A 25,062-nucleotide genomic window follows, 5' to 3' on the forward strand; every position below is an offset into this window, starting at 1 on the left:
CATTTTTCCAATACCTTACTATTTCGTAATGTTGATCCGTACTTTCTCTTTACATTTGCACCTTCTCTCTGTTGTCCGCATTCAACATCCTATTATCAGAGACATATATAAGGTCTCCTGCTACCGTCATCCCAAAAATTTACTCCCTAATGCCGTACAAATCCACTGCTTCCATCATTCATGATGACATTCATTACTAAATTTTCCAGATGTCCTTTTCCTCTCATAGCCTTACTGTTGCTCACATTTACTGCCAAAATTTCTCTGCTTTCAAGCACCTTCTAATTGACATCATTGATTTTTGTCGTTTCTCTTCATTATCCTTAACCAGCACTGTATTATCTGCAAGCATCACCCATTCAAATTATTTCTGTGACCCCCCTCTGATACCACAATTTTGCACTTACATCTCAAGAACGATGTGGCCAAGTCTACTACAGATTTGGATTCATCTATGCTTTTGATGAAGTTTTTGAGATGTTGACTAGTCACTTACTGGGATGGTTACGTGTGATTTGGTCGCAATTCTGTAACAGCAAGTTAGGTTGCTTAGTTCACTTGGTCTAGGTCCAGGTCTTCAAACTTTTGGTATTTCATTAACTTTTTCTTTTCTTTCCTAATACTTTTTCTCTAGCTGGTATTTCATCATTATTACATTTAATTTGTTGTACGAAAGTTTCAGGGGTTTTTTTTATAGCTGCAATGCCAATTCTGATCTCTTAAATGGAAAACTGTCAATATATTTCCCAGACTACATTTCCCAAATTATTGAAAATTGTTCTTCTTTGAAAACAGGAGGCATTGTCAGGTACCAAGAACTGCATGGCTTCATTACAAAACATTACAACAAATCCCACATAAGAAAGTAGCATGGACCTATTAACAGACATTGCTTCAACAGACTGTTCCCAAGGTGTGTGCATTTTTTTTTTGATAAATTGAAATAAGTGCTACTTGAACATAGTGTATTTTCTATAAAATATGTAACCCTAATATTGGCTAGAGAGATTATAATTAGATTAAGCCAAGCGCTAGGACCTATGAGGTCATTTAGCTTGAACGGAAATTGAGAATAAAGCCCAACAGACGCACAATGAAACAATAGTTGGGAGGGTGGAAGAGAATATGAATGGAGGAACAGTAAAAGGAATGAAAGGGGTTGCAGCTATGGGCCAAAGGGATGCTGCAAAGAACTTTCAGTAATGCCTACAGTGCACTGGTTGAGGTGCACTGAGAGCACTAACCCCCTTCCCTATGAGGGAGTATATTTTTACGAAAATATTGTAACTCAGATCATCCCTTAGTCACTTGCTTCACCCTTATTGCACTTCCCATGATTATGAGGTTGATTTCCAGGACTGGTGGTTCATCACTTTCAGCTAATGCACATTTACTTAGAGATATAGCTAAAGGACATATTCTGCATCATTCATCAAGTTACATATCAGATAACAATGCTTTATAAATTAATAATGCGGTCACTTTAAATGACAACAAGGTTGATTTGTCAGTACTTTATGTTCCTATATATATTTTCAATTCAAGACCTTGATGCATTTGGTGTTCATATACATGTGCTTTCTAGATGGTGTGCATCAATGATCAGACCAACAAAACTTTGCATTGTAGTCAATGTTTTGTTTCTCACTCTTCTACGATAACTTTATCAAACAGTAGGATACTCACCGGTCAAGGCATAACTAATTCCAGGCATGGTAAGTTTTGCACCTATACACTGATTCTCCTTTTATGTGGAACCAAATGGATCATATTTCACCAACAACACCTTACTTCTTGTGTCTCGGCTGGTTCTGCTGATTAAATGAGATATACCGTATAATGGTAAAAGCCACATTTGAAATAAATATACCAAACATCCATATTTCCTAAACTTTCCTTAAGCACATGTTACAATATCTGTTCAATGGAATCCAAAGAAAATTTCCAAAATGGAATTTAATTTTTATTGGTAACAGCAAATATCTGTTTAATTTTGTACACAAACTACTATACAGTAGTAACAAAATAAGCATGGCTAATAATAACACTACTAATCCTTGAATATTCATTACCTTTTCAAATGAAGGAACATTATACGTTAAAGAGTGGCTTTATGTAAAGTCACCACACAAAATATCACATAATATATATTTCCATATAAGGATGTACATACAGTACTTCAAACATAAAATGGAAAATGAGGTCTGAAAGTGATTTAGAGATAATTCACATCAATGACAATTACATATTAAGCCAAGCCTTGTATTCTTCTTTTTTAATTTTCATCTTAAAAATACATGCACCAAAATTTCAGTAAGGTACTTTGATACAATTCTAATCATTATCACAATCTAAGGCAAAGGGGTACAGTAATTAAAGCTCACAAAACACATCTTCAGACTGTTAGCACTAACGTTACAACTTGATATAATATCTTCAATACTGAAACTGTAGTATTGGTTGACACTTAAAATACAGTACACAGTACATGACTGGGTGTATCATTAAACAGCTGTCTACAGGATACCTTTGGAACAATGGGATACTTGTGAGAACTAACAAAATACTTATTTGCATGCAAGAATTTTGAAAACAACTAGGAATGAAAACCATAAGTTCTAAAGTTATAGAAATCCACCTATTGGAGTTACTTACTCTTGCTTCCACAGATAATGAGCTCCCAAACTTTGAAAATAACCTCAGAAGTAACATTATAAGTAAAAAAAAAAATAATGGCAAAAATCATAATAAGAACTGGCATTTTATTCTCGATACAGATGCGATTTAATCAGGTATGGGCATCAAGACCAGCAATACCATAAGTAATTTATTCAGACTTCAACTGAACCTTAGAACTGAATGATGGATGTAATGAGGACATTTTGCATTTGATGGCATACAGCATACACAGCCATGTAAGCTAAACCTAAATGTCTTTGAAGAACTGAAACTTAGCCTCTAGTATTTCTTCTTTTTTAAAATTCTATGAATAACAAAACTTCAAGGAATCTGTTATTTTATCTCACATTCGCTAAATTGCTGGAGTATTAGCCTATAAGTTTGCCTTTCATACATCTGGAGGATGAACATACAGGGTAAAAATTATATGTAACATTCTACGTGATTCTTATCTAACCTCTATAACTAGCTTCTGAAAACCAATAAAAAATGTATGATAAGGAACTCAACAACAGCTAAGGGATACATACAGTATAATTAACAACTATAATCTGCAGTTGCTTTCTTTTGTTTTACATAATACAAAACAGCACAGAGAGAGAGAGAGAGAGAGAGAGAGAGAGAGAAACTAATCTAGTAAGCTGTCAAGATTGATTGGGTTATTCTAAAACTTACTGTGAAATATTATAGTATAATTCTTAATGCTATAATAAATATATCAGGTAATATTCATTATTTTTTATTCATTTATATTTTCTTATCTCCCAACTGCATAAGTCAACACAAAAAACTAATTTAACTGTATATTTTCAGTTAAGCAAAAATTAATTTTATACTGTGTAATGTACCACAGTATAGCAAATACAGTACAATACAGGATTGTGACAAGCATGATTGGTGAGAGAATAGTTGCAGAAACCATTTTATATGAAAGAAAAAAAGGAAAAATTTGTGTAAGAAGACTTATATGAGAAAAGCAACAGTTTCACAAATATCACAATTCAAAAGGATATGAAGAGCACATCTTTGCACTGATAACAGAGGTACCATTGATATTAGTCTTAAACTTGAGCAAGACATACAATCTGCTATTACATAGAAAATAAATAAGTTATAACACAGAATGAAGAGCCCATTCAGTGCCTGATGTTAAATCCCGAGAATGTGTAGTCTTCAATAGCCTTTTCATTCTTGAATTCTGCTCTTTCGATGCGTGAGCTTGGACTTCCAGTCTTCTCTAACCAAGCTTTCCTGTGGATTTTATAAAATTTATTCACTTAAATACCTTTAATGATCACTAACAATTTTAGAATAACAGCTCTCCGTTATATATAATATACTAGTATAAAATGAAGTATTCTTCTGTTTAAATAAATCTCTCTCAATTTACAAAACAGCATTCTCTCCTAAAATTTAAAAGTAGTAAACCTAAATCTATTTCATCACACTCCCTTTAACTATACAAATGCCCACATTCACATCCTACATATTCCCAGTTCACCAGTCTTTTACACTGCATCATACTTTACTGCAAATGGGGAAGATGCGAAGACATACGATGTCCAGAGGTTGGAAAACAGATAGATCTCAAAGAAAAAAGATGGTTTGAATATGGGATGAGAAGGAGAAAGGAACAGTTTGGCAGAAAAGTAAAAGAAACAGAATCAGTTGGAAGGGCTAGAAAATCATGGAGAAAACTTATTTAATTTCTACCCCTTTAAGGAGAAATTTAGATGGTTATAATATAATGGTGATGACTATGAAATACAGATTCAGACCCCTCTAATATGTGCATGTTGCAGCTGCTCCATATATCTGAGTGATCATCTCGACTACCATTTAGGTCGAGGGTTCCCATATACCTGCACCAGGGTGTTTTTAGAGGGATTATGAGAGCACCATAATAATTTTGAGAATTATAAAGTCATTGTATAACTTTTTTCAAAGGTCATTTAGTCTTCCATGATACTTGTATAATGGTGATAATTACTGTACAGTATTAGGAGGTTTCTAACATTTACCAAATCTGCAGTGCAAAAAAGTATGCTTCTTTCTAAGAACACATTGCTTAATAAATTAAATATTTTATCTCAATATATAAATATAAAAATTTAGCAAAAGACCCACTGTGCTACTTCAAATGCTAACAAGTAAAATAATTAACACAGCTATATAAATCATGATGTGAATTTACATATACACAACATCCATAAACACACTCCGTGCAACAAAGAATATGTTTGCTATCATTAGCATGTTTATTTCAAAGAAATTTTGCTATAAATGAAAATAAACAGCAAAGTAAAACCAGTAATTCTCTACAACATCTGTAAAAATAGTCCTTAATCCTGAAAACTAACTGTTTAAATAAAAAACAAAATTCTTTAAGCACAGGATTCATACACAAAACTGTTAGAGTCTTAAAAACATTCACATTTGATATAGTAGTATAGTACAGGTGACTTGAAATGTATATTGTATTGTTCACTGCATTAAGCGAGCTATGGCATTCACAAAAAAAAATGAAAAACAACTTTTTCAATTCTGTTATTAATGAAATTGAAGAGTACTGTATACAGTTGACTGGAGTAGTAGTACACATTCTCTCTCTCTCTCTCTCTCTCTCTCTCTCTCTCTCTCTCTCTCTCTCTCTCTCTCTCTCTCTCTCTCTCTCTCTCCAATGTTTAACTTGGGAGAGAATACATACAAAAATACACATTCTGTGTGGTTGGCATGCATATGTAGAGATATGTAATTAATTACCATTTTCTCATAATTACCAAGAAAACATGTGGGTACTCATTAGATTAAAAAGGCTGGGACCCCAGACGTAGATGGGGAATCCCTCTTATCTTGTTAATCATATAGAATCCGAACCTGTACATGCAAATATACACCATAGGATAAACATAGCATGTCATATTTTTTATACCCTCAGATCCAAGTACCGCAGGTATTACCAAGTGCGAACACCCATTTACTGAAATAAACTTTTACAGAGAATGCACTGTATTCCAAGCAATATGCTCAGAAACTATAAAAGCTGCTCAGCGATTTAGCATGACTCACTCATCCTGATATAAGAAATCACCCATGAACCCTATCTGATGAGTACTTGGTCAAATTAGTGACCAGAGACAGGTCAAGAAAAAATGGTCTCTGACGAGCCTACTTCACTAATCCTATAAAGTCTCAAGTACAACAATTTCCTGTAGCACATGACCTACGAATATGTAAACTCATTGACTTGCATAAAATTAAAATAAAATTCTTAAAAAGGAATGAAATTCCATGACAATTTATAATAACATTCTACCGTGGCAGCACAGCATCTAATTTTGTCAACAGAGAAGTACAGTGCAATTGTTACTTTAATTATTTTTCTATTTCATATGCAGCTAACAAGTGCATTTGATGAGTGATGGATAATTAGACCTCAGCAATCCAAGAAGTTAATGTCTTTGGAAAAGAAACTTGATATTATGGTAAAAAGCACACCATGCAAAAGTAAAGCACTTCTGAAAACAGGCACACTGCACACATATACCATAACAAAATGGATGACAGTACAATTAAATATGGTGCTAAGTTGATATTCCACAGGGCATGCATTGCTTAAATGTATTATTCTACCACTGTTAAGGAACATATGAAGATGTTAGCAATGCTCAAGACTATAAGCATCAACAAGAGCTTAATTTACATTTATTTTTTCTACTTAGGATTCAAAGAAAACTGAGAGAGAGAGAGAGAGAGAGAGAGAGAGAGAGAGAGAGAGAGAGAGAGAGAGAGAGAGAGAGAGAGAGAGAGAGAGAGAGAGAGAGAGATTCACTGATTTAAAGGAAACCTGAAAACAGACGATGACTCTAATTCTTAAAAGACAACTTTTTTTTTTATACAAACCCATCACTGTACAATGCTTAAGATCAGCCCCCATTCATGTTCTTCACATGCCAAAGAAACCTGTCATGTATTTAAGAGACAAAAGAACAGCAATAATACTGCACGAGCAGATACGGACTTTGGGTACCCAAAAATTAACTGCCACATTTTTTGTGGTCTGACCTGTCAACTGTAAGAAATCAACCAGGCTGTGAGGCAGGAAATTTGTGTTATGTGATGGGTTTGTGTGGAAAAAATTAACTGTTAAAAGAAAAACACTCATATCATAAACTCAGTACAGGTAACAGTTTTGACAAGAGCAGCAACAACAGATGTTGCAAGAGCTTCAGCAAAAGGTACAGTATGGCTCCTGATCAAGTGCCTGTTTCCGGTGTCTTTTTTGTTTCCATCAACACACTTGAATTCTCTCAGGCTTGACTTCTGCATTTTTTCGTGATTCACTCTTATTGCCAAACTATGCTTTGATTCATCATTGGGGTCGTCATCAGAGAGGACCGGACTAAGAAAAAGACTCAGAACAAGAACAGCAACATGATGGGTGGGATCCACACAGGCTTTTCTGGGTCAGAAATTATTCTCCAAGTGTTTGTCTCTAGATTCTCACCTTTCTCTTTTGTATAGATCTACATGTACAAAGTATCCTTGCTGCCTCAGTGCACTTACGTAGTCAATGCGTGACCATAATTCTTCTCTCTGTCAAACATTTACATTTTATGGTATGACATACCTCTTCTTCCAGCTTCTTCCATACATCTGTAAGTCATTAATTGCAACTAAAGCCTGTTTTACATAAAGCATATGCTTTATGCTCTCTGTAACATTGCACATGTCAATAATTATGTTTTTGATTTTAGCCTTGTCCTAGGCTTTTGTCACCACTCAGCAGTCTTGATGTTCTTCTTCATGCTTTCCTTACCATTCAGGACTGAATTCTGGCTTTTGCTCTCATTTGTTCAACTCCCATTAGTAGCACCTACTGCCCAAGTGTCAACACCCTTGCCAGCACTAGTTGATCTTTGCTAGCACCTCTATCAGGATACCTTGATGATCTTGGAAAACAAAAAAAGCAAACACCAAAGATTCCAACTGCATCTGGAAGCTGACTGATGAGTCTGCAAACAATCTGGAGAAGAACGGAAGGTAAGGCACAGCATCAGGGCACCCTCAGTACTGTCCTTCATCTGAGAAAGAAAGCAAAGGAGAAAGAACTGACCGAGCAAATAGCGAAGGCGATAAACATAACAGGAGCAATAAGATAAACAGAAACCCAGTGCACTGCAAGACTGACAGACAAAGAATGGACTGTAACAGAAAAGGGAACCGCATAAAGCTCTGGCAAAGAAGAAACATTACTCTTGCCAGTGGTGCTCTTAACACATCCTGCCATGGCTAATATCCAGCAGATCAAAGAACAATCCTGATAACAATAACAAATTAATTCTGGAGACCAAAATGTTCCTGGAAAACTTAAATCTATACGGGCAGTGCTTGCTGACATACTGAGACATCCAATACAGCAAGAAACTGAAAGATAAAATCGTTAGAAAAAAAAATCAGTCTACCTTGACAACAATGCGCTAACTAGCTAAAAGTTCCTACTAATATGATTCAATACCTACACTTCCAACAGTAATGAAAATGATATTTTAAGATAAAATAAAGTTTTGTACATACTTACCCGGCAGATATATACTTAGCTATAGTCTCCGACGTTTCCGACAGAAATTCAAATTCGCGGCACACGCGACAGGTAGGTCAGGTGATCTACCATACCCGCTGAGCGGCGGAATAGAACCATTCCCGTTTTCTAATCAGATTTTCTCTTCCACCTGTCTCCTGAGGGGAGGCTGGGAGGGCCATTAATCAGTATATATCTGCCGGGTAAGTATGTACAAAACTTTATTTTATCATAAAAATATCATTTTTGTACATGCAACTTACCCGTCAGATATATACTTAGCTGATTGGCACCCTTGGAGGAGGCAAGAGACAGCTAATAACTAAAAACGGGAAACAACATATGTTGTAGGAAAAAACAAAACCATGGTTCTTACCTGATTGGGCAGAAGACTTCATGGATACTGTCTATGAGTCTGCATGCCTCAAGAGCTTCAGCGAGGAAGTGACCTAAGACTGACAGCCCTTCTGGATCATATCAATGGGGATAAAACCCACTTACATGACAGAGCCTGTTATGGATCGTGTCAATGGGGGATTAACCCACTTACAAGACAGAGCCCTCTACCTGAATCATATCAATGGGGGCTATCCCTCTTACATGACAGAGCTAGGTAAAAAAATACAAGGAGCTAACAACCAAAACCGACCACCTGACCAAGCCTAACCTTGTTAGTGATACCGAGATGAAAAAGAGAGAGAGACCTCAACACTCTCTTCCAACCAGACCATAAAACACAACAAACATTAAAAATAACCACTAAATTAAATAGGATTAGCTTCAGCTCCTTGACCCAGCACCGAATCCGCGGATACGTAAGCTCTAGAGAGAAGCACTTCTCATATGTCACACGAACATCTCTCAAATAATGAGAAGCAAACACAGAGTTACATCTCCAGTAATGTAGAGTCCACAATAGACTGGAGGGACCAAGACTTGTGGAAAGCCAGAGAAGTAGCTATTGCTCTCACCTCATGAGCATTAACTCTAGGAGCTGAAAATGTTCATCCTTTACATGAAAGATGAGCCTCTTTTTATAATATCCTTAATGAAGAAAGCCTGGGCATTCTTGAAATTGCTCTTGAAGGATCCTGACAGAACACCAAAGACTTTCAGTGTTACCTCCGAGCTGTTTCTTTCTCTCCAGATAATATTTAAGACTTCTTACTGGACAGAGAGTGTGCTCCAGCTCCTGTCCTGAAAGATCGGGAGAGTCCTTTGACCTCAAAACTCCTAGGCCAAGGTTTTGAAGGGTTCTCATTCTTTGCTAAGAAGAGAGGCTTGAAAGGAGCAAATTGCAGAGTCCTTCTTAAAGCCTACAGAACCTTCCAAAGCTTGTAATTCACTCACTCTTTTGGCAGAAGCAAGAGCAAAAAGAAACAGTGATTTCCTGGTTAAATCCCTGAACGAGGCAGATCGAGGAGGCTCAAACTTATTGGACATTAAAAATTTTAGGACCACGTCCAAATTCCAGCTGGGAGGTCTAGGGACTTGTTTTTGAAGTTTCAAAAGACCTTATAAGGTCGTGAAGGTCTTTTATTATCCGAGATGTTAAGACCTCTGTGTCTAAAGACTGAGGACAGCATGCTCCTATATCCCTTGATATGGTGGAAACCGCCAGGTTACATTGCTCCTTTAGATAGAGAAGGAAATCCGCAATCTCCATTACAGAGGTACTGGAAGAGGAAACTTTTCTTAGATCGGCACCATCTCCTAAAGACTTCCCACTTCGACTGGTAGAGTGCAAGGTAAGAAGATCTTCTGGCTCTGGCGATAGCCTTAGCAGCCTTGTCGAAAATCCTTCGCTCTGGCCAGTCCTTCGACAGTCTGAAGGCAGTTAGGTTTAGAGCGGGAAGGTTCTTGTGATATCTGTCGAAGTGGGGCTGTTTGAGAAGATCGCTCCTGAGAGGAGCGACCTGGGAAAATCTATCATCCATTCCAGTACCTCTGTGAACCAGTCTCTGGATGGCCAAAAAGGGAGCGATCAGGGTGAGCTTGGTGCCCTTTTGAAGAACTGAACTTTCTTATTACTTCCCATTATCTTGAACGGGGAAAAGCATAGCCGCCTAGACCGTCCCAATCCCAGGAGAAGGCCGTCTATAGCTACTGCTCTGGGGTCCGAGATTGGGGAGCAGTAGTTCTCCAACCTCTTGTTCCAATGGGTGGCGAAGAGGTCTATATGAGGTCTCCCCACAGGAACCATAGCCTTTTGCAAACCTCCTGATGAAGGGACCATTCCGTGGGAAGAACCTGGTCTTTCCTGCTGAGCAGATCCGCTCTCACATTCCTTTCTCCCTGAACAAATCTGGTGAGGAGAACGATGTTTCTCTCCCGCCCATAACAGAAGGTTCCTTTGCTGCAATGTACAGGGAGAAGGAATGTGTCCCTCCTGCTTCCTGATATAAGCCAGGGCTGTGGTGTTGTCGGAGTTGACAAGAACTACTGATCCCTTGACCAGAAGTTCGAATCGGGAAAGAGCTAGATGAATGGCTACCAGCTTTCATGTTGATGTGCCAGGACCTTCTGATCCCCCCAGGTGCCTGACACTTCTTCCGAGCCCAGTGTTGCTCCCCAACCCGACTCGGACGGGACGTCTGAGAACAACACTAGGTGAGGGCTCGGAAGTTTGAGAGGAATTCCCTCAGACCCAGCTTCTGAGGTCTAACCACCAACGGAGCTGTTCCTTTACCTGAGATAAGATATCTGGAAGGAATCCGACAACTCTTGGGACTTCCGATCCCAAGATTCTCTCAGGAAGAACTGAAGAGGTCTGAGGTGAAGCCTTCCTAGAGAAACGAACTGTTCCAGCGAGAAAATGGTCCCCAGCAGACTCATCCATTCCCTCGCCGAACAACTGTCTTTCTCCAGAAAGTCTGTCACCTTTGAAGGCAGCATTCCCTTCTTTCCAGGGAGAAAAACGCTCGAAAACCCCGAGAATCCATCCGAATCCCCAGGTAGACAATTTCCTGCTGAGGAATCATCTGAGACTTCTCGAGGTTCACAAGAAGTCCTAGAGACTGGACCAGGTTTAAAGTCCGAGAAAGGTCCTCCAGACAAAGGTTCTTTGAACTGGACCGAATTAGCCAATCATCGAGATACAAGGAAATCCTCACCCCCTCCAAATGCAACCAGTGAGCTACATTCCTGAGAATGGTCGTGAACACTTGGGGAGCTGTGGAGAGTCCGAAGCACAGAGCCCTGAACTGAAAGGTTCTGCCGTCTACCATGAACCTTAGGAACTTCCTGGAGGAGGGATGGATGGGAACGTGGAAGTAAGCATCCTGAAGGTCCAGGGACACCATCCAATCTCCCTTGACGAAGAGACGACAGAACTGAAGACGTCGTCTCCATAGAGAACTTTTCTGATGAACGAAAGAGTTCAGGAGCTCACGTCCAAGACCGGTCTCCACCTCCCGAGGATTTTGGCACAAGAAAAGCCGGTTGTAAAATCCCGGGAGTGAAGATCTTGTACCAGTTCTATGGCAGACTTTTCTAGCATTTGTTCGACGGCTAGAAGAAGGGCTTGCCTCCGCACAGGATCCTTGTATCTCACCGATAACTCCTCGGGAGTTGTTGTCAAGGGAGGTTTCAAAAGAAGGGAATGAGGTACCCCTTCCTCAAAACAGAGAGGGACCATTCGTCCGCCCCCTTCTGTGCCCAGGCTTCTTGCGAAATTGGAGAAGTCTGGCACCTACTGGAGTCTGGAGGACTTACTTTTCACTGACTTCCTGGAAGGGAGTCCTGAAGGCCTGATCTTCTTTCAGGCCTCGCCTCCTGATAGACCTGGATGAACGAAAGGGCTCCTGAAAAGGGGGCTTCTCCTTCTTAGCAAGGGGCAGCAGGTCTCATCCTCTTAGACGACTGAGCCAGAAGGTCTTGAGAAGCCTTCTCCAGACAAAGAACGGAGACTCCTTTACAGTCTTGTGGGAAAAGATGGCTAGAAAGAGGAGCGCAAAGAGGGAAGACCTCTGGGAGAGGAGAAACCGATTTAGAGAGGAAGCACTGAAGACTGACCTCTTCTTAAGCAGGCCAGTGCCGAACAGGGCAGCGATCTCCATCGAGCCGTCCCTTAACAGCTTTGTCCAAGCAAGACAACACACTGCTGAGGTCCTCCATACTGACTGAATCCTCTTCAAGACTCTCTTGGCTAAGGCCCCAAGAGACCAGTCCATGAAGTTGAAAACTTCCAGCACCCGGAAAAGGCCCTTGAGGAAATGGTCCAGTTCACAAAGTCCCCAAGAAGCCTTGGCCGAATTAAGGAGAGTCTTCTGGAAGAATCCACAAGCGGAAAAAATCTGAGCCAGCAGAAGAGGAGAGCTAACCCCATCGGTTCCTTAGTCTCGTACCACATTCCTGCTCTTCCCAGAAAGCCTGGAGGGAGGCAAAGAGAAGACAGTCTTGCCTGCATCCTTCTTGAGGAGAGCCACTCCCAACCCTTTAAGAGCTTTCTTCATGGAGATCGTAGGGCATTTTTAACAAGAGAGGAAGATTTTGAGGCCTTGGTGCTCGAGAGCATGGAACCAGGGGAAGGAGGAGAAGCAGGCTTGAGGGAATCTCCATACTCCTGAACCAGTAGAGCTGTCAACCTCTTTGTAATCAGAAATGGTGATATCCTTAGAGGATTAGTCCTCCGATAACGCTCCAGGCCAGAAGGAGGAGGAGAACGTCTGGAAGAAGAAGGGCATTTATCAGAAGAAGAGCGCCTAGAGGAGAAGAGCCTTTGTCCACTGGAGAACGATGATCCGGAGAGAAGCGCCTGCTAGATGACTGGCGCCTGACAGGAGAAGCAGCGCCTGACTGAAGAGGAGCCCTTGCTGGGAGAGGCGCCTAACAGAAGAAAGGGAGGCTGGAGAGGAACTTTACGAGGCGAACGAGGAGGGCCTGACTGAGGAGAAAGTGGCAACAGGAGAAGACCGGCGATGATGGCGCGAGCGCCTGGGTGGAGAGGCGCTATCCGCCGACGAAGAGCCCTGGGAGAGAGGCGCCTGTCAGGAGGAGGGCGCCTACCAGGAGAAGAGCGCCTACCAGGAGAGGAGCGCCTTACCAGAGAAGAGCGCCTGCAGGAAGGAGCGCCTGCAAGGAGAGGAGCGCCTGCAGGAGAGGAGCGCTACCAGGAGGAGAGCCTGGAAGGAGAGGAGCGCCTGCTGCTGGAGGGGCGCTTAACAGGAGAAGACGCTTCCTAGAAGACGACTTGCTGGGAGAAGAGAGTCTCTTGGAGGACTTGATCGAAGAGAGGCATCCTTCCGACGAGAGGAGCTCTTTGATAAAGAGCCAGCAAGAGCAGCGAGCTGAGCCTGGAGGCCAACCAGGATCTGCTTGGTGGACTCCTGAACACCAGAAGAAGAGGAGGAAGATCTTCTGAGTTCTCTTCTTGCAAAACAGAACCTTCAGGAAGCACTCAGGGCTAGAATCTGAGCGTCTCCTCTAGGAGCCTTCCAAGTCCTCTTCAAAGGACGCGACTCCTCAGCCGAACTCCAACCACGCTTAGGAGACGAAGAAGCAGAAGAAGAGAAACACTTTTTTAAGATCCCTTTTCTCGGCGCGATCTAAGGCAGCCTGGGACGCGTCAACAGGCGCTGCCGAAGGGACGCCTGACGTTGGGAGCTCTTCATCCCCTGCGGCTGTCGACATTCCTCCTCCACTGGGTCTGGGAGTTTGGAAGAGGTCTAGGCCTAGGAGCGTCTGCGGAGCCGGTCAGACGCCCCTCCACTACACTGGGGACACTACACAAATCACTATCACTTATCACTTTCTTTTCCTCCATAGCGCGATCTGCAACTGCATCTTGCGGATCGTAGCCTTCATAGCAGCCATCTCCGATGACGAATCCACAGGTTCGAACAAGGGTGAAGGAGCTGAAACAACTGGAGTGACAGGAGAATCTGGAAGAGTGTTAGGTTCTAAATCTACCTCCTTAGAAAGAGACCTACTAGAGCTTCTGGAAGAAGCCTTCCTAACTCTGTCCTTCTCAACTTATGCACATAAGAGTTCAAAGCCTTCCATTCCAGTTCAGTGAGATTCTCACATTCAACACACGTGTTCTCAATAGAGCAATCATTCCCCTACACCTCAACACACAGTGTGAGGATCTACCTTTCGGTAGTCTCACCTTACAATCAGACCTAACACACACGAAACACAGGTGCAACACTCTGATCAGACATTCTTAAGAAAATACCAAAGCCAAAATCAAAACAGTCCACAAAAGCGTATGCCAAGCCAAAGATCCAATACGTCACCAAAGGTCAGTCCAAAATAATCCTCAGCAAGCGAAAAATGAAAATCTAAGCAGAGGAACCAACAACAGATGTTGCTGGAACCAGCGACAGAGAAAATCTGATTAGAAAACGAATGGTTCCTATTCCCGCCACCCAGCGGCGGGTAATGGGTAGATCACCTGACCTACCTGTCGCGTGTGCCGCGAAATTTGAATTTCTGTCGGGAACGTCGGAGACTATAGCTAAGTATATATCTGACGGGTAAGTTTCATGTACAAAAATAAAACCATCAAAATCAGTTACAAACAACAATTCAAGAAATTAAAAAGAGACTCAAAAGCTCAGCAGTGGTAAATAGAGAAACCTTATGAAACTACACCCAGTCTGGTGAAAAAACTACTAGGGCATCTCTCAAACCCAAGCTGAGGTTCCACGGAAATGGTAACACTGAACAGTTCCTACAGTCTAAGACTCTCTTGAGGCAGTTAACTAACTGGTAAACACACAAAGAAATTTAATTAACTAAACACGCTAAAAGGGATGTGCACATGCTGACCCACCTGAGCTACTGATCTTTGTTTTGCACAGTAGAATGGTGTCTGAAATTTGCACACAACACAGGAATAAGCTAAGGCAATGTGATGTTGGTTTGTGGTAAAAGAAATTCAAATTACTGGTGTAGTATATGAAAATTAAACTGAAGACCTAATTCAGAACAAGACCCTTGTAAATCAAGAAACTACTGCACATTGAAGACCACTATTTTTATAGTATGGTTTTCTATTTTCCTTATTATTTGGTTCTCCTCTTCAGGTGAGGGAATGTAATAAATTTCCAACTGAGGACATGAGTGATGCTTCAGGTATAAAAATACAAGGACAAATCAAAAGATCTTGCTTTGACGATGTTTTACAATTTTTGCAAAGAAAAACTCATAGTGATTTTGTAAGTATAAAAAGCATCTATTGCACTGACTCCATGAACAGGAAAAACACATAAAGTAGTTAGAAAAATAAAAAAATATCATAAAAAGAATGCTTGCCATGCTGAAATATTATGTAATGATGGCAATAATAATTTGACTTTTCATGGAAAAAATCTACACTTATATGTATATATGGATGAGTACATTCTCTCTGAATGAGCACCTTCTCAAACTAAACTTCAGGCAATAGACAAAAGGTGGCAAAATGAAAACTTCATCAGAAAGAATATACAACTATATACATTTTAATTTCCTTTTTTCTGAGATCATGAGAGAAATGACAATATTTATAAACTTGACTTTTCTTAATCATAGAAGGATGATTTATGGTGCTGGTATGAAGAAAACTCAAAATTTTAACACAAATATGCAAAAGTTTTAATGTGCATATCTTGGGATGGGTAAAAAAGATTAATCACACTAAATCTAAATGGATGAAAATAACCACAAAGCTACATTACAGTTAGTAAGTAAGCCATGTACTGTATAATGCTCCAAAGAATAAACATACATAATTTTAACCATTCCCTCAGGTCCTTGTAATTGGCCTTGCACGGTGCCATGACGTGTGTTCATGCACCAGCCTCGCAACCCTAATTTGGTTCCCTGTTCCTCAGTATACTGAAAATTCAGAAACTGGCTATACAAATATGCATCCATAAAAGACAAAGTAATAAATAAATCACCTGAACCTCTTACCAATTGAAAACACTGGCATAACAAATTGCTCATTATCTGAAACTACTGCCTAAAATACTGCATGTCACTGTGCAAAGAATCAAAGAGGATCTCTGCTTATAATTTGGCTACAATAACCCTGCTCTCCCATACTGCAAAAGGTGTACAGTACTAATTATTTCTTCTGAAGTCTTTCTTATCAGTGGAAAAAAGCTATTCTGGTTCTACCCTTCAAGTCTGGCATTATATAGGTTGTTAGAAAACAGCAACAGTGCTCAACCAAAACACAAGAACAAGAGAAGTTGTATCCCCCTGTTTTTTTAGACAGTTGTAAAACATTCAGTCTTTTTTCAACTTTCATTTCCACCTATTCCAGATAGTGGGTTACCTCAATTCTGTTTGATCAGTCACAAATAAACTCTGTACCCTCTTGAGTAGGCCAACACACAAGTCATTCCTCTGATGCAATGTTCACTACCCTATGTTTAAGAGAGGCTTTTGTTCAAGAATGTAACCTATACTCTATGCTAGACTATTTAAGGCTGAGCTGCAGCTGGCTGATAAATGATGATGCCACTCCCTTATCTGCTGAAGCACTTCAAGTTGCACAATAGTCTCAGAGCTTCTTGTTCATGTCCCTAAAGAAATCTTGCCCTTATTGTTCTGAAGAATGTGGAACAAATCATTATTCTAGCTAGCTTGAAATTATTTTAGCAAACCAGGTTGAAATGGTGGTTTGAAAGCAAAACTTAAGGCTTTGAAATGATGATTAATGCAATGAAGGATTTCTTTCTGGCTGTGAAATGGGCTCTAATCTAAAGAAAAACTATCACCAGTCCTAACTAGAGAATTACCAAGCAGCATCACTGTGTTTTTTAATCAGGAAGTGAGGTGCACCCTATACAGGTTAGTCATGTCCAACACCTATGGAGTAACCTGCAATTGCATGACACTACTTGGATAGACCTTCCATTTAGGAATGTGTATTACTAGCTAGACTGAATGAAAAGCACAAAAACAGTACAGTAGATGGAGCTACAGAATTATGCATTTAGACTAAATGATCATATCATTACCATAACTACTTACCAGTAACTATAATGTAATGTTACCAAGTTCTCTAAACTAAAACTGAGCTTTCCCTGCTAGGACATTTTGAATATAGATGATTTAACAATAGGGCCACCTAAGTATATACATACTAGGTGCAATGTAACGATGGCAAATAAATCAAAGGAATAAATGTGAAGAAAAGAATATATCAGAACAAGGCATAAAATTTACAAAGCAGTAATACTTGAATCAGCTATTTCCTGGAGCAATTACTACATCAAATCTAAGTGAGAGAGAAAATTAGCAGTACATTCCATGTGTTGTTCACCAAAGTGCAACTACAGTACAGTAGCTACTCTAATGAAATGAATTGAGAGTTTCAAAATATATCTACGATCTACAAGTAAGCAAGACATAATATCATACATGAATCCAATTTGCTGTTCTACTCCCTCTAGTTGACCTTCTTTCAACATCTGTGTTTTCTGCCATCCCCTTATGTCCAATTTTTGGCTGCCTCAGTGTGTGCTAAAACTAACAGGGATTGTATGAAATGGACAAAATACAACAACACTCCATTAAATCTAGTTAGAATAATTCTGAAGAAAATTTAAAATGAAAGAAGAAATACCCACAGAATACTAGAGCTGGCAAGAAGAGAAATTAATCTACCAGTTACATGAAATTTTTCAAATGAAGTTTTCTTAATAAAACTAATATTGTAATACTTACCTGAACACCTGAATTAGCTTGATCCTACCAGTCTGAGGAATCCCCATACTTCTACTAAGTGGTAATTAATTGTCAGCGTTACAAACTCTTCTGGAAAATCTTGTCAAATGAGTTACCTGTGGTATTCTGGCAACAAAGCTGCAAGTCCCGCTGAAAATGGCCAAAAATGTGATTCATTCAATAACTCAGAGACTGGGGGAGAAACAATGTCATTCAGGTGTCAGGTAAGTGACAACATTAGTTTTATTATAAAACTTCATATTGCAATACACCACCTGAATTTTACCTGAATTAGCTCACAACAAAATTTAATGGAGGTGGGTTCAATTAAGTCAGACCGACCTACAACAAGTAAAAAGCAGGTAACTCATTAATTGTCTACTATGCATATAAACTGAAAACCTCACCTGGTTGTCCACTTGGCAGGTGGGGATGCCTGAAAGGAGAGTACCCATAACGTCAGTCTCGATCAGGTACTGTCTGGGTCGCAGCTACTTCCCATGTGGTATTCAAAGAAAACCTCCCAAGTTTTCTATAAAACAAACACATGTGGCTAATCAATGCCTCATGTAGTGGAGCCTGGCTAACCTCCCATGTGGCTATTGGTAGCCTCTCAATGCATGGAGGGGAACGACTAAGCCTCCCATGTGGCTAAAGCCTCTCATGTAAAGGATAAGTTGAATGTGCAGTCTGATTTCCCATTCATAGCCGCTTCTGCCGATCGACATGTGCAAACCTGAATAAATCAAGCTGACAAACCACCTGTTCTACCTAACCTCAGAATTTTGAAATTTAACATTTCCATAAATGAATGTTCGATTCACTGACAGTTCTACTTACCTATTTTACGCTGTCCAACCTGGCCCTATATGTCATTTTAAAATTTACCCTTTACTAAAGAATTGAATTAAAAAAAGGACCCAGCGAGTAACCACTCCGACGAAAATTGAATGTTCATAGGGTAGAAAGTTTTAAAACAGATACTGACTTGTCAAAAAAAAAGAAGCCGACACCAAGAATTCTGAGAAATGCTGATGATGTCGCCACCCTCTAATACTATGAGCATCTTGGGCACCTTAGAGGAGTTCAATGGTTCCAAAACAAGAATTTAGATGATTGTTGAATTTTTAAGAAAAAGTAATAGCATTTTTTCTCGAACTGAAGGACATCTGGGAGAAACAATAACGTTCTCGGGCGAGGCAACATCTTTTCTGTGGTGAAAATAAAACTTTCAGCACCCTGACTGGACATAACAGCATTTCTGATGTCACTCCTAACAAATCTTCCAAAGACGTTACTCTACAAACGCCTGGGGTGGGGGCCCGATTCTTCTCTGTCCAAAATTTAGCTACTTAATTCTGGCAGGTAGGACAGAAAATATCTTTCCTGAGAAGGATGGCAGTTCTTGAAACAGTAGAATTTCTCCTACTTTTTGGTTGTGGCCATGTCCAGAAATAATACATAATTGCCTTAACGACAGTTTGTTAATTGCTTTCTGACGACCTAAGAAACCTCCCAGTCTTTACATATGCAAACTTACTTTGGTGCCCAAAGGGGAAGAACTGGCCGCTTCTGGATCTTAAAAGACCTTAGGAGATCATGAAGTATCCTGGGTCGACTTGTGAAGATGGAAACGGAATGTTTAAGCATTGATCTGTTGAATCGACGTTTGAGAGTACGATAATTTCTTTTCTTTCCTTTTGTTTGTTGGAGAAAGTTTTTTCTATTTTTGAACACGATGACCTTGGTTTGTTTCACCATGTGATACAAACTGCCCACTTGGCCTGTGTATATTGTTGGTTGATCTTTGACAGAAAAGACAGTTGGCGATTGCCTTTAGAGTCCGGCATGACGTTTGCTCACTGGACAGTTCCACACAGCTTTATTTCAGCACGTGGAGGTTCAGGAAGTGATGGAAATGTGGCTGTCTGAGAAGATCTTTTTACTCTCTGGAAGGAAAACCGAACATCTGTCAAAAAATCGTGAAGGTCCGGGAACCAAGGTCAAGGCCAGAAAGGCAAATCAACGCATTTCAGTGTTGATGGAGTTCTTAGGCTACATCAACACTTGTTGAATCATTCAAATGTTTCTGCATATGGACCAATGCTGTTCCAAGGGCAGCATTGCGTCCATCCTGAATTTGGGATCTTCTACTGGGGAGAAGTATCTGGGAGGCTGAAAATTTGTCTTGTGTCTGCGAACAGGTCTATTGTTGCTGGCCATTTCTTCAATAGAAGTTGCACTTATCCTGCACTTTGTCCATTCTCTAAAACCTCTTGAGTTTTTTGTGGTTTTGAGCCCCGCTACGTTGAGTTTTCCCGATGCAAACTGGGGAATGAGAGTAGTCCTGTGGCACTCGAGCAAGAATTGTTGTGCGAAATTGGTCAATTTTTTTTTTGTACCCCTCCTTCTTGAGGATACTGACAAATTAATTGTTGTCGCAAAAAGTGCTGCAGTCCTGTTGCTTAATTGATCTGATGTAAACTTAGAGCCTCTTCTACTGCTCTTTTCCTGTGGTTGATGGACTCCTCCGATCCAGACTCTGATCCAAAGGCCCTGGCCTGACATTCCTCCAGGGAAGGATAAGGTCCCCAACCCTGATCCGAGGCATCTGTGTACAGATGGAACATCTGAATGGGGAGTCCAATCTCAGTGATGATCAGACGATAACCTTCTTACCACTGTTCCCATCATATCCTTCAGGCAAGAATCGCCCCAGACTAACATAATATTTTCCCGAAAGTCCCAGCGATTCCTGAGACAGCCTGGGGTGAGACAAGACCCTGGAATTAGAGGAGAGAGAGGCCATCCTGCCCAACAAGCTGTTCCATAGGCTCACAGGTTGAGCTCTGTCTGATCTGAAAGTTTCCAGTTGGCTCAGAATTGCCAAGAACTCGCCCCTCCGTTTGAAAGCCTCAAAAGACGATCTGAATCTGCTATTCCTGAAGGAAATTTTGTCTGAGCTGGAATTAAAGAACTCTTTTCCAAGACTTGATTCAAATTCCCAACTGGTGACACAAGTTTAGTAAGAAGTCCCTCGCCTGCAAAAGCCCAGGTAGATGGAACTGACAAAGCCTGAACTAACCAATGGAGGTAGAAGATGATCCTGAAACTTTGATAATGCATTATCTCTGAAATTGGAGACATCACCCTCGTGAAAGACGATGAGGTAAAATCAGACTGAAGCAGAGGACTCTGAACTGAAATGTTCCAGTTGGACCTCAGAATCGAAGGAACTTCACAGATTTTGATGAACCGAACCTGGAGATATGGTGTTGAAGTCCACTGAAATCATCCAAAGGTAAGAACATGAACAGAGCAACAAAAAGAGAAGTTTCCATGGAACTTTTTTAGATGATAAACCATTTGAGACTCGAGAAGATCTATGATGGGTCTCAAGATCCTCCTGACTTTGGAATGAGGTACAAAATCTGACTGTAAAACCTGGGGAAGAAGGAGCGGCTTCTAATGTCCCTTCTCCAAAATACTCGATTTCTGCTGCTCTTCAGCTATTCCATAGAGGAAGGAGAATAACTGGGAAGATGAGTTTTTCAGTGAGTTGGATAGAGAGGAGAGAGCGAAAGGGACTCTGTAACCCTGTTCTTAACACCTTGCCCAACTGTGACACTTCTTCCAGGATTTCCAGAATGGAGCTTTTATAAGGTGCAGATGTGGGGAACGTGAACCTATTTCCGAGTCCGTCTAAGGTAAGGTTTGGATTGAAGCAGGAACTGAAGATTTGGATGAGGAACGGACTTTCTTAGGGACCTAAAGGGTGATTTGGAACGGTCCGCTTAGATGGTGATGTCATCCTAGAACCTCTAGGTGATCTGGGTTTGTGCTGCCACTGGAATCATTGCTTGCCACTCGACAGCTGGAGATGAGAAACAGAATTTGACCAAAACAAACACTTCTTCCTGAAAGAGTTGCTGGCCACTATGGTGCCCTGAACAGAACCCCTCTGGGTCATAATGCGGAGGCAGATGGTTCAGAAAGAAGTCCTCCTTTTCTTACCAAAAGAAAGTTGTAATCCGGCCGAAATGTTTGCCTGATAGGCCAAACCCATTGACACTACAAGTGATGAGGTTAGAACAACATGAAGCCGGAGAATATCCATCTTGTTTAAGGAACCCCATTAACCCGGATAACATCCACATCGAATGGGAGTGAAAGCTAACTGAGAAACGAAAATGTCTTGTTGGAGGAGTGAGGAAAGACTGGATTCAAAAAGGACCCTAAGACAGAAGAGCTTCCAATGATTCATTTGGAGGGACCCTGGGGAACCCCTGGAGCAGAAGGGTTACCAAGAACCTTGTAAAACCCTTCGAGTGTGGGAAGTGAATGGAATCCTGCCTAACCTGACCCAGGCAGATGGGAGTGGTAGTCCGCCTCCTCAATGGCTGCTCGACACGCCAAACCAGTTAGGTTCTTTGCATGGGCCAATGGCAACTACTGGTTTTGTTCCAAAAGCGACAGCAAACATTGCCTGATTAGGTTGAAAAGGTTCTTCTGAGCCTTGACTGTGGATAAAGGAATGAATGAAGTCCACCATGAGGGACTACTGTTCTCATTAAAGGAGAATTGAAGTGTCCTTTTCCTGTGGAAGAGAAATCCTTATCGGAAAGATCCGACCAAGCCAGACAGGAGAGGGAGAGCAGGGTGACACCTAGAAAATGCTGGATCAGTCAACCCGAACACGGAAATACCTGGGCATGCGCAAGACAACACCTGGAGGATCAGTCGCAATCATGTTGTGGGTCATGTGAAGGGTCTGCAAAACCCGACTCCCCAACAAACAAGGTGGAGCTAATGTGAAGCCAGCCACACCTGTGAAACCACGCCCACCTCAGAAAAACGGAGAAAACCTTGACCCGCCAACCCCGAACTAGACTGAATAACAGTGGATGTTGAGGAATCAGGAGTTCTGCTTGAAAGAGGAAGAACAATAGGGGGAAAACCCCTGTGGACTCACAAAGTTTCTAACCCGAACCACAAAAACCCGTCCTAACTGAGGAACAGAGAAACCTGTTGAAAAGGGGAGAAGGATGTAGGAGGAAGAGAAGATACACTGGGGTTGGCCACCGGAGTCCCTGTTGATGACGATGCAGGTGGAGAACGTTTTGGGTGGAGTGAGTTGGACAGAGTGTATTAGGAAAACTGGGTACTGCACCAATTTATTGGATGATAGAATTACCAAATCCTAGCTAAGTGATTGTAGAGATATTCAGCCAAACATTGAACGCTAAATTTACTTGACTGCCAGTTGTCGCATAACTTAGCCAGGTTCATGAGAAGTCAGTGATTTTTTCATTGTCCCGGCTGGCAAGTCCGCTAGATTCAATAGAGAGCTTGGTTGAGTTCGAGAGAAGAAACCGAATTTACCTGAAGAATGACCTGAAAACAGATCGTTGATAAAAAAATGATATTTTTATGATAAAATAAAGTTTTGTACATACTTACCCGGCAGATATATACTTAGCTATAGTCTCCGACGTTCCCGACAGAAATTCAAATTTCGCGGCACACGCGACAGGTAGGTCAGGTGATCTACCATACCCGCCCGCTGGGTGGCGGGAATAGGAACCATTCCTTTTCAATCAGATTTTCTCTTCCACCTGTCTCCTGAGGGGAGGCTGGGAGGCTCATTAATCGTATATATCTGCCGGGTAAGTATGTACAAAACTTTATTTTATCATAAAAATATCATTTTGTACATGCAACTTACCCGTCAGATATATATTTAGCTGATTGGCACCCTTGGAGGAGGGCAAGAGACAGCTAAGAACTAAAAACGGGAAAACAACATATGTTGTAGGAATAAACAAAAAACCATGGTTCTTACCTGATTGGGCAGAAGACTTCATGGATACTGTCTATGAGTCTGCATGCCTCAAGAGCTTCAGCGAGGATGTGACCTAAGACTGACAGCCCTTCTGGATCATATCAATGGGGATGAAACCCACTTACATGACAGAGCCTGTTATGGATCGTGTCAATGGGGATTAACCCACTTACAAGACAGAGCCTCTACCTGAATCATATCAATGGGGGCTATCCCTCTTACATGACAGAGCTAGGTAATAAAAATACAAGGAGCAACAACCAAAACCGACCACCTGACCAAGCCTAACCTTGTTAGTGATAAGAGATGAAAAGAGAGAGAACTGCAACACCCTCTTTTCAACCAACCATAAAAACACAACCAAACAATTAAAAAACAACTAACACTAAATTAAATAGGATTAGATTCAGCTCCTGTCCCAGCACCGAATCCGCCGGATACGTAAGCTCCTAGAGAGAAGCACTTCTCATATGTCACACTAACATCTCTCAAATAATGAGAAGCAAACACTGAGTTACATCTCCAGTATGTTGAGTCCACAATAGACTGGAGGACCAAGACTTGTGGAAAGCCAGAGATGTAGAGCTATTGCTCTCACCTCATGAGCATTCACTCTTAGGAGCTGAAAATGCTCATCTTTACATGAAAGATGAGCCTCTTTGATAATATCCTTAATAAAAAAGCCTGGGCATTCTTGGAAATTGCTCTTGAAGGATCCTGACAGAACACCAAAGACTTTCGAAGGCCTCCCAGTAATTTTTTCTTTCCAAATAATGTTTAAGGCTTCTGACTGGACAGAGTGTCCTCCAGCTCCTGTCCTGAAAGACTGAAGAGTCCTTTGACCTCAAAAAGGTTCTTGGCCAAGGTTTTGAAGGGTTCTCATTCTTTGCTAAAAAAGAGGCTTGAAGGAGCAGATTGCAGAGTCCTTCCTTAAAACCTACAGAACCTTCCAAGGCTTGTATTTCACTTATTCTTTTGGCAGAAGCAAGGGCAAAAGAAACAGTGACTTCTGGTCAAATCCCTGAAGGAAGCAGATGAGGAGGTTCAAATTTCTTAGACATTAAAACTTCAAGACCACGTCCAAATTCCAACTGGGAGGTTTAGGGGACTTATTTTTAGAAGTTTCAAAAGACCTTATAAGATCGTGAAGGTCTTTATTTTCCGAGATATTCAGATCTCTGTGTCTGAAAGACTGAAGACAGCATGCTCCTGTAACCCTTTAATTGTGGAAACAGCCAGGTTACATTGTTCCCTTAGGAAGAAAGGAAATCCGCAATCTCCATTACAGAGGTAC

General features: G+C 40.9%; 1 protein-coding gene across 1 annotated transcript in view; it reads right to left on the reverse strand.

Moving 5' to 3' along the window:
• Window positions 1-1,950: 1,950 nt before the first annotated feature.
• Window positions 1,951-25,062, reverse strand: part of LOC136837473 (acylphosphatase-2-like) — a 275,757-nt gene continuing 252,645 nt past the window's right edge. Inside the window, exons 4-5 of the mRNA XM_067102262.1 lie at window positions 15,975-16,084; window positions 1,951-3,930 (exon numbers count right to left, since the gene is read on the reverse strand). Coding sequence (XP_066958363.1) covers window positions 3,816-3,930; window positions 15,975-16,084 — 225 coding nt within the window. The 3' untranslated portion in view covers window positions 1,951-3,815. The remainder of the gene's footprint in view (window positions 3,931-15,974; window positions 16,085-25,062) is intronic.

The sequence above is a fragment of the Macrobrachium rosenbergii genome, chromosome 59 (genome assembly GCF_040412425.1).
Source record: "Macrobrachium rosenbergii isolate ZJJX-2024 chromosome 59, ASM4041242v1, whole genome shotgun sequence".
Classification (NCBI taxonomy): Eukaryota; Metazoa; Arthropoda; class Malacostraca; order Decapoda; family Palaemonidae; genus Macrobrachium; species Macrobrachium rosenbergii.